This window comes from Myxocyprinus asiaticus, chromosome 3 (genome assembly GCF_019703515.2).
Source record: "Myxocyprinus asiaticus isolate MX2 ecotype Aquarium Trade chromosome 3, UBuf_Myxa_2, whole genome shotgun sequence".
NCBI lineage: Eukaryota > Metazoa > Chordata > Actinopteri > Cypriniformes > Catostomidae > Myxocyprinus > Myxocyprinus asiaticus.
This window is the reverse complement of record NC_059346.1, coordinates 38,440,041-38,455,477: the sequence shown is the minus strand read 5'-3', so window position 1 is coordinate 38,455,477 and position 15,437 is coordinate 38,440,041. Positions and strand designations below refer to the sequence as shown.

Genomic DNA, 15,437 nt, shown 5'->3' with positions numbered 1-15,437 from the left:
AAGAAAAAAGAAAAAAAAAGAAAAAAGGATATCACCCAAACTTCCTGTTTCAGTAGGAAATACATCAACACAGGACAGGAAACTTCGCATGTCTAGATGATTTCATAGGGTCTTTATGGCAACTCATATAGTGTTAAAGCAAGAAAGTACGACTGCTAGTTAGACCCCAAATTTCAAATTCAGCCATCAGGTCACTGCTCAACCTACTCTGAGGACCACCCGGAACAGTTCCCATCAGATGAATAAAGAAACCTCCTCACTTAAGAGTTTCCATTGGCCGGAGCCTCATAAGCCCCATCGAGAGGGCCTATGTGTTTAACCTTACAGCCTGAGTAGCACGCAAGCACCATCTGATGTGGGGCTATTTAACGCTTCAGTGCTGGGAGGTACGCTTAACCACTTTGATGAGGTATCAAAGCCAACCACTAAATATTGGTGAGGAGGGCAAAGAAATTAATAGCTGATTTGAGACCAGTGAATGGTGCTTTTGGCTCTGATTTGGGGATTCTGTTCAGTGGGGGAAGGAAGAATGATTTTTATTATGCATAATAGAATAGGAAACTTACAATGTGCCAGTGTGTTTCTATGGTTGGTGGTCCCATTGTTTCCTTTTAAGCTGTGTTTTGTAAGCAGGATCTTAGATAAAGTACCTTCAACAAGATGCAATCCATTCATTGGCTAATGTCAATAGTGGGCTAGTAAGTCCATAGCATAACCTTGGGCTAACCCTAACTAATCACTAGTCATGAAGTTGTCATGGTGAGACCATAATATTCAAATGTTTTGTCTTCATAGCCATTCAAATATTTTTGAATATGTAAAGAATAAAAATCATGTGTGATGTTCCCTTTACATGTTCAAAATATTTGACATAAAAAAAAAAAAAATTAAAAAAAAAAGAATAAAAATGAGCAATGTGTCCTTCACATATTTGAAAATATTACAATCAATGACAGCATAGACACAAAACACACACACACACACACACACACACACACAAAAAAACAGAAACATTTGTAACAATTATTTCAAACAGATGTCTTTAATCAGACATACATATGACAAGAGATTACCAAAACAACAAAGGTTAGATTCATGCATATTGAAACAGTTGACAGCAGCATGTAATCAATCTTCATGAAAATACAGATTGAGGAACAGTATTTTTCAAATTACCAACCTCAAAATAATTTAATCTAACCAACACTATTCTTATGTGTAATATGACACTGCTCCTCTACTACAGGAGCAGATTTATTCAGCAACGACTTAAGTGAACTAGTCATTAGAACTGGTCTGAATGCGGCTTATGGAGTCAATTATGCAATCAGAATAACCACCAGATGCTGACATCCCTCAGGAACTAATGACAAGAACATCTTAAACATTCTATTGAGGTTCCCTCAGTATATTGCATTACACAACTGATTTAACAGAGCCTGAGCAATATTTCAGCATCCTATAGACTGTTATGTGAGCACTAACACATACATTATTTCTCTTCAATGCAAAAGAGCTGATTTCCCACAACCCACACAAAGAGCAGACTCATCCATCAGTGCGTGGTGATTTATCGCCCACACACAGCATTCTTAGAAATCTAAGAATCTGCATTCTCATGAAAACCAGTTCAAAAGAACATCCATCTCCTGACCACCAATGATGAAATATTACACATTTTATTACTCAACTAATATTTCAAGAGCCAAAGCAACATCACAAACCCACTGCATTAATGTAGTGTCTAAGTCGGGTCGAGAAGTTGAGATATCTGACAAAATGAAATCAATGAAATCAAACAATGACTGGATCTCTTGAAAAGCCAAATTATAAAGCAGAAATTGAATTGTGAGTCATAGCAGACTAACCCAATTGATCTTGATCATGAGGGGAATATCAATTCTCACAAAAGATATCTACACACCAGACCTTCACAGTTGTCTGAACCCCATTAATCAATAAGTGCAATGACAAATAGGAACCCTCTGGAGATCCTCCATAAACCTTTTCCATTGACATGGTTCAGGGGCTGGTTCCTGGGCCAGTGCAAATTCTTGAACGTTCCGTGCATTCCATCACAGAAAAGGCAGTTACAGGGTGGAAAAACTGGTTCCGCACCAGCCTCAAAAAACTGCTGGTCTTTAAGAAGGAACTGATAACATCGGGGGGGGGGGGGTTTGTTCCAAACAATAATAGTTTGGCTAGCTACTGTCTGCAGCAAGGAATACTTCTTTACTCTTTAACAACAACAACAACAACAACAACAACAAAAGTGGCAGTGGACAGAGCAATAAAAACGTTCACTACAATGTCTTGGACCCTGTGCTGAGACACCAACCAGCCAGCTTTTTTTTTCATTGATTTGCCAACTTTTTTAGCTTGCTTTACACTCATCTCGTCTTACTTTGTGCATAGTTTTAGTTCAGTAAGGGAATTTTTGGCCAGCTACTCACTTAGTAGGGGTGTAGCGATCCATCGATCTGAATTGATGCATCGGTCAAATGCATCAAACAACGATGCAATGTCATCGATTCGATGCGTAAACATCGATGTATATATTTTTTTAAGAGGCACCTTTGTTTTGACACATTCCAGCCACGTCCATAAGTATTTTTGTTAGGCAATGCAGCAACCCGATGATAATCAACCCTGAAGTCATGGCAGACTTTGAGGTATCTGCAAACATCGTATCGCTGGCTAAGAAAATCGATACAAGATCATATCGTGTTGAAACTTGCGATTTACACCCCTATTAATTAGGAAGATCGCGGCTATCTGTTAAGTAAACCGGTGGAATTCTCAACCAGCGTAAACGTAATATTATTTGCTATGGCAAAAATCCAAATATAACCATCTGCTACATGCTCAAGTGGCCTGCAATCTATCTTTTTGTGTCCCGCGTGATGTTGTCATTACATAAAATTAGAACGTGTATGATTTTTTTTGTCAATTTTCTAAAGCATTTACGGTCATTCTCTGTACTGATAAACTGCTGAACTATATAGAGGAAAAGAAACGGCAAATGGATAAAAACTAGTGCCCGACCTTTCACCGGCATATCTGTATCGGCGTATATTTTACCGATATGCGCTGATATGAAAACTTTTTTTCAGAACATATAATGCAGAAAATATAATGTTTACAAAGCTGACTCTGAACTGACGGTGGCTCTGCAGACAGGGCGTAGTTAAACGGTGTGGATTTGAGCCATCGCTTCTAATTAAATTGCTAACTAGTTTGTGAAATACATACTGGAAAGTTAATAAAAAATTACCCCATCATTTTATATAACTAATATAATGTTAACCCTGTCCCTGACAACCATGTCACTCATGTTTATCACATCTGTTTGCTGTTAGCCAGCTATAGTTTGTCAGTGCAGTCAGTAATGTAGCAGATTGAAAGGTAAACATCAGAGCATCTTTTTGCAGCTCAGCAGACAACGGTGCGGTGGTGGATTGTGTCTGTTGAGTGTTGATTTCACGCTTCGCTGTTACTTAGTTGGTGAGACACAATGCTGGAAAGTAAATAAAGTCCATCTTTTACTCTCCATGACAACGAGCTTACAGCTAACTAGCTAATCATGTAGCTACTTTCATTGCTTGTCAGCTGAGTGGAACCTAATGAGTAAACATATTTACCAAACTGTTTTGTTCAGGATTCACAGTTTGGTACCCCCTTCATCTGAACAATTCCAGTCGTTGCATTTACAAAATGTAATATTTAGAAGTCTGGTTTTCTAGACATTAAAATAGGATACGTAATAAAAGTAGATTTAATAAATAGTATATTTGCCCTGTGTAAATAATAATATATGGAAACTGTATCTAAAATAAATGAGGGGTGAAACATACTAATACAACAGGCTGGAAAAATAGACATTTATTCATTTTAATATCCTATATATATATATATATATACATATATATCTCAACTTGACACCAGGCGACACACCCTAAAAACGGCACCGTTAGATTGGTTTCATGCTGAAGAGATGCTTAAAAGTAAGTTTTTTTTTCTCTCTCATAAATGTAAACGAGTGTAAATGCCAACATCATCATATGTGTTGACAGGACTGAAGCCTGTCAACCAAAACATGAGCTCACTGATGTCATTAAGTGAGTCTGCTTTTTTATTCCATCAGTTACTCCTGGTCAGAGGCTTCCGTATATATTTTGTTTATACGTAGGGTTACGTCCGACATAAATTTAATGGTGCAACGCTCAAATATTTAGTAGAGCACAAATTGTGACTTAGCGCCCATTTACGCCACAACTAGGCTAAGTCGTAACGTACGTATAGCTGGTGCCACCGGCCCCTGATGTTTATTTAGACATTTATTTTATTTTAATTTATTATTTATTTAAATGGTCAGCAATTGACTGATACTAAACATACAGTACTAATGTTAATGAAGCTATTTATTTTATTTTTTTATTTATTCATTATTTTAATGGTCAGCATTTGACTGATACTAAACATACAGTACTGATGTTTATTTAAATATTTATTTTATTTTTATTCTTTATTTAAATGGTCAGCAATTGACTGATACGAAACATACAGTACTGATGTTAATTAAGCTATTTATTTTATTTTAATTTATTCTTTATTTTAATGCTGGGCAACTGACTGATACTAAACATACAGTACTGATTTTTATTTAGCTATTTATTGTATTTTTATTCTTTATTTAAATGGTCAGCAATTGACTGATACTAAACATACAGTACTGATGTTTATTAAGTTATTTATTTATTCTTTATTTTCTCAGTGTTCATTTCTAGAATTTGTTGACAATGTATAATAATAATGTCAAATGTACTTTGATAAAAATATCTGTTTAAGAAAGCATCCTTCGGAGTACCTTTGCATAGTCATATCGGTGCAAAATCGGTGCACAATCCACATAGAAAAGGTCTGTTTTCATTCCAGCTCAAAAATTAGCTATATTGGTCACCATATCGGTAATAGGTGAATTTTCCCTCTCTAAAATCGGTATTGGTCGGGCTCTAATAAAAACAATGAATTGAACTACAAATCCGTGAATATAAATATAATTATAAGCCACTTTATATAACATGAATGCGGGGTCAGTCTGCACACGTGCGTTGATAACAGTTTGTGCATTCTCTGTCACTTTAAACATGCACAGGCTGAGCCTCTCTTCCACACCTGCTCGTCACTGCCATAGCATGAATCAACCGAGTGTCGGGTCACAAACAAACTCGGAGATATATGCTCGTCGCAAACAGTAATAACAGGAAAAAAAAATGTGATCCTGCCATAACAGAGTTGAGACATCTTCACCCAAATGCTTAATTTTTAGTGATTTGTGTTACTTACCTAAAAATAACTCTGAGAAGAGTGTAATAGATTATGTCTCACTGAAGTGCTTTTGGAGAAAGTATTGGATATAAATGTCTTGTTTTGAGGGCACTGTATCTCTGGTGTGTGTTGTCTGGCAATCTTGTTGCACAATGTAATGACACTGGATTGCATTACTCTGTATATTTAAATGTCCTCAAAAACAGGAGTAAAAGCTGTGCACAAACACTGCGTCACGCCATGTTCCTTTGTGGGCAGGTTAGGTAGTCACATAAAACTACCATGTAGCCATGTAACCTGTTACGTCACCGTTCGGTTCTCAAGTCAGTGAAAAAGCAAGCTGGCTTGCGATAGGCACCAGATTGCCCTGGCCAAGAACCAGCAGAGCACAGGCTCTGGAACGAGAACCAGCGCAATTTTGGTGGAAAAGGGGAACCAGACACCCCTCAAGGGAGCCTCAAATATCCTACTAATGTTCTCAATGAACTTTAATATATACACTGGCGGCCAAAAGTTTGGAATAATGTACAGATTTTGCTGTTTCTGAAGGAAATTGGTACTTTAATTCACCAAAGTGGCATTCAACTGATCACAAAGTATAGTGAGGACATTACGGCTGTAAAAAACACCATCACTATTTGAAAAAATTACTGTTTTTTTCCAGCAGCCACCACTCCAACACCTTATACTTGAATAATCATGCTAAATTGATAATTTGGTACTAGAAAATCCCTTGCCATTATATCAAACACAGTTGAAAGCTATTTGGTTCATTAAATGAAGCTTAACATTGTCTTTGTGTTTGTTTTTGAGTTGCCACAGTATGCAATAGACTGGAATGTCTTAAGGTCAATATTAGGTCAAAAATGGCAAAAAAGAAACATCTTGCTCTAGAAACTCATCAGTCAATCATTGTTTTGAGGAATGGAGGCTATACAATGCTTGAAATTGCCAAAAACTGAAGATTTCATACAAAGGTGTACACTACAATCTTCAAAGACAAAGGACAACTGGCTCTAACAAGGACAGAAAGAGATGTGGAAGGCCAGATGTACAACTAAACAAGAGGATAAGTACATCAGAGTCTCTAGTTTGAGAAATAGATGCCTCACATGTCCTCAGCTGACAGCTTCACTGAATTCTACCCACTCAACACCAGTTTCATGTACAACAGTAAAGAGAAGACTCAGGGGTGCAGGTCTTATGGGAAAAATTTCAAAGAAAAAGCCAATTTTTAAACAGAAGAACAAAAAGAAAAGGTTAGAGTGTGCAAAGAAACACAGACATTGGACAACAGATAACTGGAAAAGAGTGTTATGGATCTTAACTCCATTGAGCTTTTGTGGGATCAGCTAGACTGTAAGGTGTGTGAGAAGTGCCCGACAAGACAGCCACATCTATGGTAAGTGCTACAGGGAGCGTGGGGTGAAATGTCACCTGAGTATCTGGACAAACTGACAGCTAGAATGCCAAGGATCTGCAAAGCTGTCATTGCTGCAGGTGGAGGATTTTTTGATGAGAACTCTTTGAAGTAGTTTAAGAAGTTCTGAAAATTTTATTTCAAATTGTAATAGTAATTTTTCACATTATTAATGTCCTGACTATACATTGTGATCAGCTGAATGCCACTTTGGTGAATAAAAGGAACAATTCTGTACATTATTCCAAACTTTTGGCCGCCAGTGTATTTTTAAGAGCATCAAAGTCTTTTCCTTATGATGGGGTTTCTGAAGGAACAGTTCTTAGATTTCTTGTAGGAACTGAAAGTAAGTTTCTCAGGGAAGTGAAAGGGTGTCTGGAGGATCTCCAGAGGGTTCTGCCAGTGTGGCAGCTGTGGAACCCCAAATGGTGCCTCAAGTATCTTTTCAGTTTTACAGTGAGTGACAACCAGATTTGCTTTTTGTTGACATTTCAGTCTTTAACAGCATTAAACACCCCATTGTTACATTTCATTGAATGATCCATTAGGACTGAATAGAATTTTTCTTTTTAGAAATGTGCTTGTGAAAAATTAATCCAACCTTACAAAAACAACAACTACATGAAATCAATTTCCCCTCATGCCAAAAACTTGGTGAGAAGCCCATTACATACCTTCCGAGCTCCTCTCCAATCTCGTAATAATCCTCCACATTCTCCTGGTTGAACACAGTCATGGTGCAGCTGGGCGCTTCCTGCTCTCCAGGGGAGATTCCCAAATCAGCAGCCCATCTCTGTCAACCTAATGACAGTTTGTGGCGAACCCCTCTCATATTCGCTCTAACGGAGAGAGAGAGAGAGAGAGAGAGAGAGAGAGAGAGAGAGAGAGAGAGAAGAAGAAGAAGGCGTGTGAGAAGCCCCAACCGTGCGTAAAATGTTCAGCGTATTCTTGACTCGTTTCGACTGGTTGTAAATCCTCGCCTCTGCTCTTCTGAGATCCTATCCAAATCAACCACGATGTGGATGCGCTCGGACGGGTTTTTACCAGTGAGTGGAAACTAAACACCACAAGAAAGAAGGTTACAGTCCTTGTAAGAACTGAGGGGAAAGCTACCGTCTACCGCGCGTGGCGTTGCCAAGTGAAAACAGCGCTGCTTGAGCAGCTCTAGATGATTCGTAACCCTGAATTCACAGCGGCAAGAAAAGAGACAATAAAACCACCAAATCGCATTGAAGAGTTGGTGGTTGACACCTGGCTTGAAGTAACAATGTTTCGTTACAAGTACATTTGTCCCTTTGGGATTTCATTTAATATCATTAAAGAAACCTGGCCGTATTCTTCACTACTCACGAGCTTAAAGAGAGCGTAGAACGCGCTTTCACCCGGAATATGGCTATTACTTCGATAAAAGCGAACAAAAGTAGCTTACCTTTATATTTCCATCGTTGTCAGTGTCCAGGCAGCAGGTATGGTCCAGCGTTGAGAGATAAAACAGCATAGCCTTCAAGAGAGACATGGAAATGGTGTGTTGCAGGAAATGGGAGGATTGTAACAATGTAGAAGGTGCGGGGCTCTCAGGATATTAAAACGTCTATCTGAGGGGGCGCTGTAGAGCAATGCTCATTATTGTCATTTTGGTCAATATTATACAACTGTGAATAGGTGGAAACATGTCATTTAAATGATTGCTTGAAAAATCTCTGTTTGCCATTTTTATGTGTGGGTGGATCAGGATAAGAGAAAGTTGAAACAAATATTAAAGGGATATTCCAGGTTCAATAAGCTCAATTGACAGCATTTGTGGCATAATATTGATTACTACAAAAATGTATTTCGATTTGTTCCCTCCTTCTCTTAAAAAAAAAGAAAAAAAAAAAAGAAGGCAAAAATCGAGGTTACAGTGAGGCACTTACAATGGAATTCGATTAAGCTTAACTTGAACCTGGAATATTCTTTAACCAACTGAAAGTACATGTTCAATGACAATGTAAACCTGCCTGATTCCCCACATTTGTAGGCAATTATAAACGCACATTTTTGATGAAAATCTGTATATTTCACTTGGAAATGCCGAGTAGTATCCAAAATTTCCACACTAATGCATGTCAGTGTCATCATGAGGAAGCTTATAAAATAATGATGTATTTAAAGTTCATATCTGCTTTTATAATGCTCAAAACCACTATCAATTTTTTTTAGAACAACTGAGAACTGTGGACTATGATACATTAGCACCATCTGCTGGTACAGATATGCATTGCTGGTGCTGATGTGCCCTCCTGCAGGTGTTTTGTTGTTGTCAGAACAGGAGTCTGTGTAAGCAGAATCAAGGTTGGTTTGAACACCAGTTGGGAGTCTGGAACCCATATTTAGACTATATTTAGTCATGCATAATTATTACAAAAGTATTGATTTAACATTCCTACACAGTGGTTAGTTCCTTCACATATCTTCCAGTAATATTTGTAGTAAGAACTTACAACCACAGGTAGGCCACAGCCATAGACGGCTCTTTATTACCAAGGTTAAATAAATGTAATATGAAAAACAAAAATAAATAAATAAATAAAAATAAAACAATGTGTATGAATCTACATTTTGACCAATACCAAAATGTTATGTTTTGTTTTTGTTAAAAAATAAAGAAATCAAAATAATGCCTATGATTTTATCACAAAGCTGGTCTTTGACTTTTCCCTCCAGTTTACTAGACACTTTAATGCTCAGTTTAGTACAAAGATATGCATTTCCTCAAAGTAAAACCACACAGTGTGTTGATATAAACATGGCTCACTGCTCATCGCTGACAGCAGATCATTAGCCAGAGTTACAGTCTTTTATATGTTTTGATTAATGTCTGCCTACAAGAACGGAAGTGTTGACAAGCAAGGTGGTTGGGTTTCAAATGCCAATTATTAACAGCCTTGAATTGATGACATCAGATTGACTGATTATAAAATCTGTCATCAGAATTGCACTGTCATGATAATTAGCTGTTTATAGTATAATGGAACTGACAGAAGGATGAATATAGACAGTGTAGCTACTTCCTGTACAATCTCTGTGTGCTTTTGTCACTGACACTACTGTCATTTCTATAGGCTATTTAATACCTCACATATTTGTTTTATAGTGGAAAAATTTAGTCCTGTCAGCGATCTGATATCTGATTCCTCTTTATTTAAAATCGATTTTTTTGGTCATGTTTGGTAAAGTGTAACAAATACCATACTGCTCCTACTATTTCTACAGTATGCACACTGTGTGCAGTATGGAAACTTTTCTGCATGCATGGAATACCCAAATGATTACCAGATTAGCTCTAATGCACAGATATGACAGAACATACAGTAAGGAATATTGTATGCCACAATGCAACGCGTTAGACTTTCCATATCCAATACGTTGAAACTAATATCAACTGCAATTTCTAACATCTCTTTTTTGAGTCATTATTTGATCGGACTGCCAAAAGTTCAGACATTTGTTTTTTTTTTTTTTACAAAAAATGGATTAAAAAGGCAAAAGAACTGTATTTATTTCCAAGATGGAAACCAGGCTCCACTCGCTGAATTAAACCTGCGACACGGTGAGGTTGTGATAATGTAACATACTAGAACTTGATTGAAACGTTTATTGTTGTATATTATGCAGTCTCACATATTACTGTTAGAAAACAGAAAACAGTGTACAGTATATACTGTGCAGTATGCAGTGAGCAGTATGCTAGTATTCCATTATAAACAAAGCCATTGCTTGAAGTGCATTGAACCAGTGGCGCCATTTTGTGTCTGCAATTATAGTTGCAGTGTGTTAAGCTTATTTATTTATTTATTTTGGCTATACACAGACCTGACAAAAAGTTTAAAGTTTGGTTTGGAGATAACCCTTATTATATATATATATATATAATTTTTATTTTTTTTATTTTTTTGGGTAAACAAAATTTTTTGGTGCACTTATGAGAGATGTGTTCTAATGGGAGTTGTGAATTCCCCTTAGGAATTAATTTACACTGAATCCTGAGGAGGCTGATAGGCTTTAGTCAGTGGCGGACTGGCCATTGGGAGAACCGGGACTTTCGGTGGGCCGGCCGCGAAATGGGGCCGCCGCGTTATGCAGAACGCGCCTCAAACGGCACTGCAATATGCAGAAAAGGACAGCAGGTGTTTGAAACCACTAACAAAATGTATGCATTATATATATATATATATATATATATATATATATATATATATATATACACAATGCCTTAAAATGTAACAGTAACATCCATGAAATATATATACTCAATTAGCACTTTATTAGGAACATTATGGTCCTAATAAATTGCCTGACGTGGGCTTCTACTGTTGTAACCCGTTCGCCTCAAGGTTCGACGTGTTGTGCATTCTGAGATGCTATTCTGCTCACTACAATTGTACAGAGTGGTTATCTGAGTTACCGTATCTTTTCTGTCAGCTCGAACCAGTCTGGCCATTCTCTGTTGACCTCTCTCATCAACAAGGCATTTCCGTCCACAGAACTGCTGCTCACTGCATGTTTTTTGTTTTTGGCACCATTTTGAATAAATTCTAGAGACTGTTGTGTATGAAAATCCCAGGAGATCAGCAGTTACAGAAATAATCAAACCAGCCCATCTGGCACCAACAATCATGCCACGGTCGAAAATCACTGAGATCACATTTTCTCCCCATTCTGATGGTTGATGTGAACATTAACTGAAGCTTGTGACTCATATCTGCATGATTTTATGCATTGCACTGCTGCCACATGATTGGCTAATTAGATAAGCACATGAATAAGTTTGTGCACAGGTTTTCCTAAAAAAGGCCTCAGTAAGATATATATATATGCAGTATATACATATATACAGTATAGCCTATACACCTGGCCAGCTGTCCCACTTCTACAGCCAGGGTCTGCAGTCATTATGCATTGAGCCAACATTAGAAAAACATGTTCAAGTGCAGTTTTTTTGGGTGTCAGAGAGAGCTCCAGCACACTCATACACTAAAGTTCTCTGCTGTCCTCCGTTTCATTAACTTGCCACCAGTGACCATAAATCACTGGTGTTTTCACAGCTGTTCACACACATTAATGCATTCATGAATGCATACAGATGTACATGAGGACACACACACAAATATCCATACCTACACATTTTATCTCCCATAAGGTAATGTATTTAATTCATGCCTTCAAATGCCTCAAAGTAACAGTAACATCCATGAAAAGCCAAATGGTAGGTGTAGACACATCGGCATTAACTAACACACACAGTCAGCCGTCTTGCTTGTAAAATCTCAGTTACAGCATCCGTCAGAGTCTTTGTTTTCTTGCCACCGTGTTGAAGCCACAGGCAATTTTGTGGCTGTGTGTTCAATGTTTGCCTACAGTCTCAACATTTTTGCCTCACACAGAGAGAGGAATTTTAGAGGAGTTACAAAACTCAGTTCAAGCCCCACCACAATAAAAATAATTGCAATAATAACAACATTGCATTTCCTTTTGCAACCCATCTATTTTGAGAAATAAATGCCCCTGAAAGCTGTTAAAGTGTCATCCATTTGCTCCTTTTTATGTGTTATTGATGTGCAGGGCCGCATTAAGGTTGTCCTGGGCCCCTGGGCTTAAGCCCAGGTAAGCCCGTGCATTAATGCGGTCCTGTTTATGTGTGATTTATGTTAATACTACAGTATCCAACAATGACTCAGTAAGGGTACATGTAAAAACAACTGTTAAAATCACATGACCTCATGATGAAAACATGCACACGTAATAAAAGAAAGATCAGTATAATATTTATGTCACCAAGCTAGAAACAAGACCCTTCTTAAACAATGTTGGGTGTAATGTGATTACAAAATAATAAGTTACTGTAATATAATTACTTCTAAATAAAAAAAGTAGTGTAATGCATTACATTTTCATGATGTGAAAATGTAGCCACTATCATGATGGCGCCGCGGATAGCTGCCTCGGTGTGGAGCTCCTCAGTTCTTTTGTTGTTTTTGTTTGTTTGTCCTGTGTTTAGTAATCTTTTTCCAGCCAGTTTTAAGAGAGACGAACTGCTGAACATTCGACAGCATGTACCAGACAATCTTTTCCCGGATTTCGAATATTCAGACGTTTTGCTAGACATTTTAGTTGGAGGCGCAGCTCTGCTGTTCAAGAGACGCAGGTGAGGGAGACGAGCCGGTGCGCTGGTCAAACTCCGCTGGCACGGATTTCGAACAGCGCTGCTGAGTATTCACTTAGCGAATCTCCGCTCTCTTCCTAACAAAACGGACGAACTACATCTCCTCACCCACACAAACAAGGACTTTTCAACCTCTGCTGCCTTGTGCTTCACAGAAACCTGGCTGAGTGAAGCCATTCTGGACAGCGGGTTACATCTGCCGGGCTTCCAGCTGTTCAGAGCAGATCGCATCGCAGAGTTAATGGGGAAAACGAGAGGCGGTGGAACATGCTTTTACATAGTGAAAGTTGGTGTACAGATGTAACCACATTAAAGAGGATGTGCTGTCCTAATTTGGAAGCGCTCTTTATTAACTGTGAGCCTTTCTTCTCGCCGCGGGAGTTTTCCTCGTTTATTCTGGTGAGTGTGTATATTGCGCCAAATGCATGTTTGAACACAGCACTGCAACAGCTGGCTGATCAAATTACAGACATGGAACAACAATACCCGGACTGAGTTATTATTATTCTTGGGGATTTTAACAAAGCAAATCTCACACGTGAACTGCCCAAATACAAACAGCACATTACATGCCCCACCAGGACAGGAACATACTGGATCATTGCTACACAACAATAAAGGATGCATATCGCTCTGTCCCAAGAACAGCTTTGGGACTCTCTGATCACTGTCTGGTTCATCTTCTTCCAACCTACAGGCAGAAATTAAAATCAACCAAGCCAGTAGTAAGGACTGTAAAGAGATGGACCAATGAAGCAGAGCGGGAACTAAAAGCCTGCTTTGACTGCACTGATTGGAGTGTTTTTGAGGCTGCAGCCACAGACCTGGACGAGCTTACAGATACCGTTACATCATATATCAGTTTCTGTGAGGATATGTGCATTCCTACTAGGACTTATTTAAAGTTCAACAATGACAAACCGTGGTTTACAGCAGAGCTCAGGCAGTTTCGTCAGGCCAAAGAGGATGCTTACAGTGGTGGGGATAAAGTTTTGTACAATCAGGCCAGGAACACACTGAACAGGGAAATCAGAGTGGCTAAAAGAAGATACTCTGAGAAGCTGAAAAACAAGTTTTCAGCTAATGACCCTGCATCAGTGTGGAGTGGCATGAAACAACTCACAAATTACAGGACTCCTACCCACAACCCTGTAGGGAACCAACAACTGGCTAATGAGCTGAATGTATTCTACTGCAGATTTGGAAGGCCCAATCTCACACCCCACACCCACTCTGACCTTCACTTCACACAAACACCAACACCTCCTGCAACCCCCCTCCTCCCCCCTCCTGCTACTCAACCTGCACTTAAGATCTGAGAAGATGATGTGAGCCACGTCTTTTGGAAACAAAAGACGAGGAAGGCTTCAGGCCCAGATGGTGTCTCACCAGCGTGTATTCGATCCTGTGCTAACCAGCTGGCCCCGATCTTCACACAGACCTTCAATAGATCACTGGAGCAGTGTGAAGTCCCATGCTGCTTGAAACGCTCAATCATTATTCCTGTCCCAAAGAAACCAAAAATCACAGGACTTAATGACTACAGACCTGTTGCCCTGACGTCTGTGGTCATGAAATCATTTGAGAGACTGGTGTTGGCCCACCTGAAGAACATCACTGGACCATTTCTAGATCCCCTTCAATTTGCTTATTGAGCAAACAGGTCTGTGGATGATGCAGTCAATATAGGATTGCATAATATCCTGCAACATCTGGACAGACCAGGGACATATGCAAGGATCCTTTTTGTGGACTTCAATTCAGCTTTCAACACCATCATCCCAGCTATAATCCAGATTAAATTACACCAACTCTCTGTTCCCATGTCTATCTTTCAGTGGATTAACAGCTTTCTGATGGACAGGCAGCAGCTTGTGAGACAGGGGAAACTCACCTCTAGCACCTGTACAATCAGCACTTGTGCCCCCCAGGGATGTGTGCTCTCCCCACTACTCTTCTCCCTCTACACCAATGACTGCATCGCCAAGGACCCCTCTGTCAAGCTCCTGAAGTTTGCAGACGACACCACTGTCATCGGCCTCATCCGAGATGACGATGAGTCTGCATACATAAGGGAGGTTGAACAGCTGGCTGTCTGGTGCAGTCAAAACAACCTTGAGCTGAACACGCTCAAAATGGTGGAGATCATTGTGGACTTTAGGAGAAACACCCCAACACTGACCCCCCTCACCATTCTAAACAGCACTGTGGCAGCAGTGGAGTCATTCAGGTTCCTGGGCACTACCATCTCACAGGACCTGGAGTGGGAGACCCACATTGACTCCATTGTGAAAAAGGCCCAGCAGAGGTTGTACTTCCTTCGCCAGCTAAGGAAATTCAACCTGCCACAGGTGCTGCTGATACAGTTTTACTCAGCAGTCATTGAGTCTGTCCTCTGCACTTCAATAACTGTCTGGTTTGGTTCAGCTACGAAATCAGACATCAGAAGACTACAAAGGACAGTTTGGACTGCTGAGAGAATTATTG

General features: G+C 39.2%; 1 protein-coding gene across 2 annotated transcripts in view; it reads right to left on the bottom strand.

Moving 5' to 3' along the window:
* LOC127424434 (death-associated protein kinase 1-like) overlaps positions 1–9,285 on the bottom strand; it is a 114,279-nt gene extending 104,994 nt beyond the window's left edge. The window contains exons 1-2 of one of the 2 annotated variants that reach the window (XM_051669660.1): positions 8,178–9,285; positions 7,423–7,587 (exon numbers count right to left, since the gene is read on the bottom strand). In XM_051669660.1, coding sequence (XP_051525620.1) covers positions 7,423–7,484 — 62 coding nt within the window. In that variant the 5' untranslated portion in view covers positions 7,485–7,587; positions 8,178–9,285. Of the gene's footprint in view, positions 1–7,422; positions 7,588–8,177 lie in introns of those variants that run through there. The other variant, XM_051669667.1, reaches the window with a different exon arrangement.
* Positions 9,286–15,437: the final 6,152 nt, after the last annotated feature.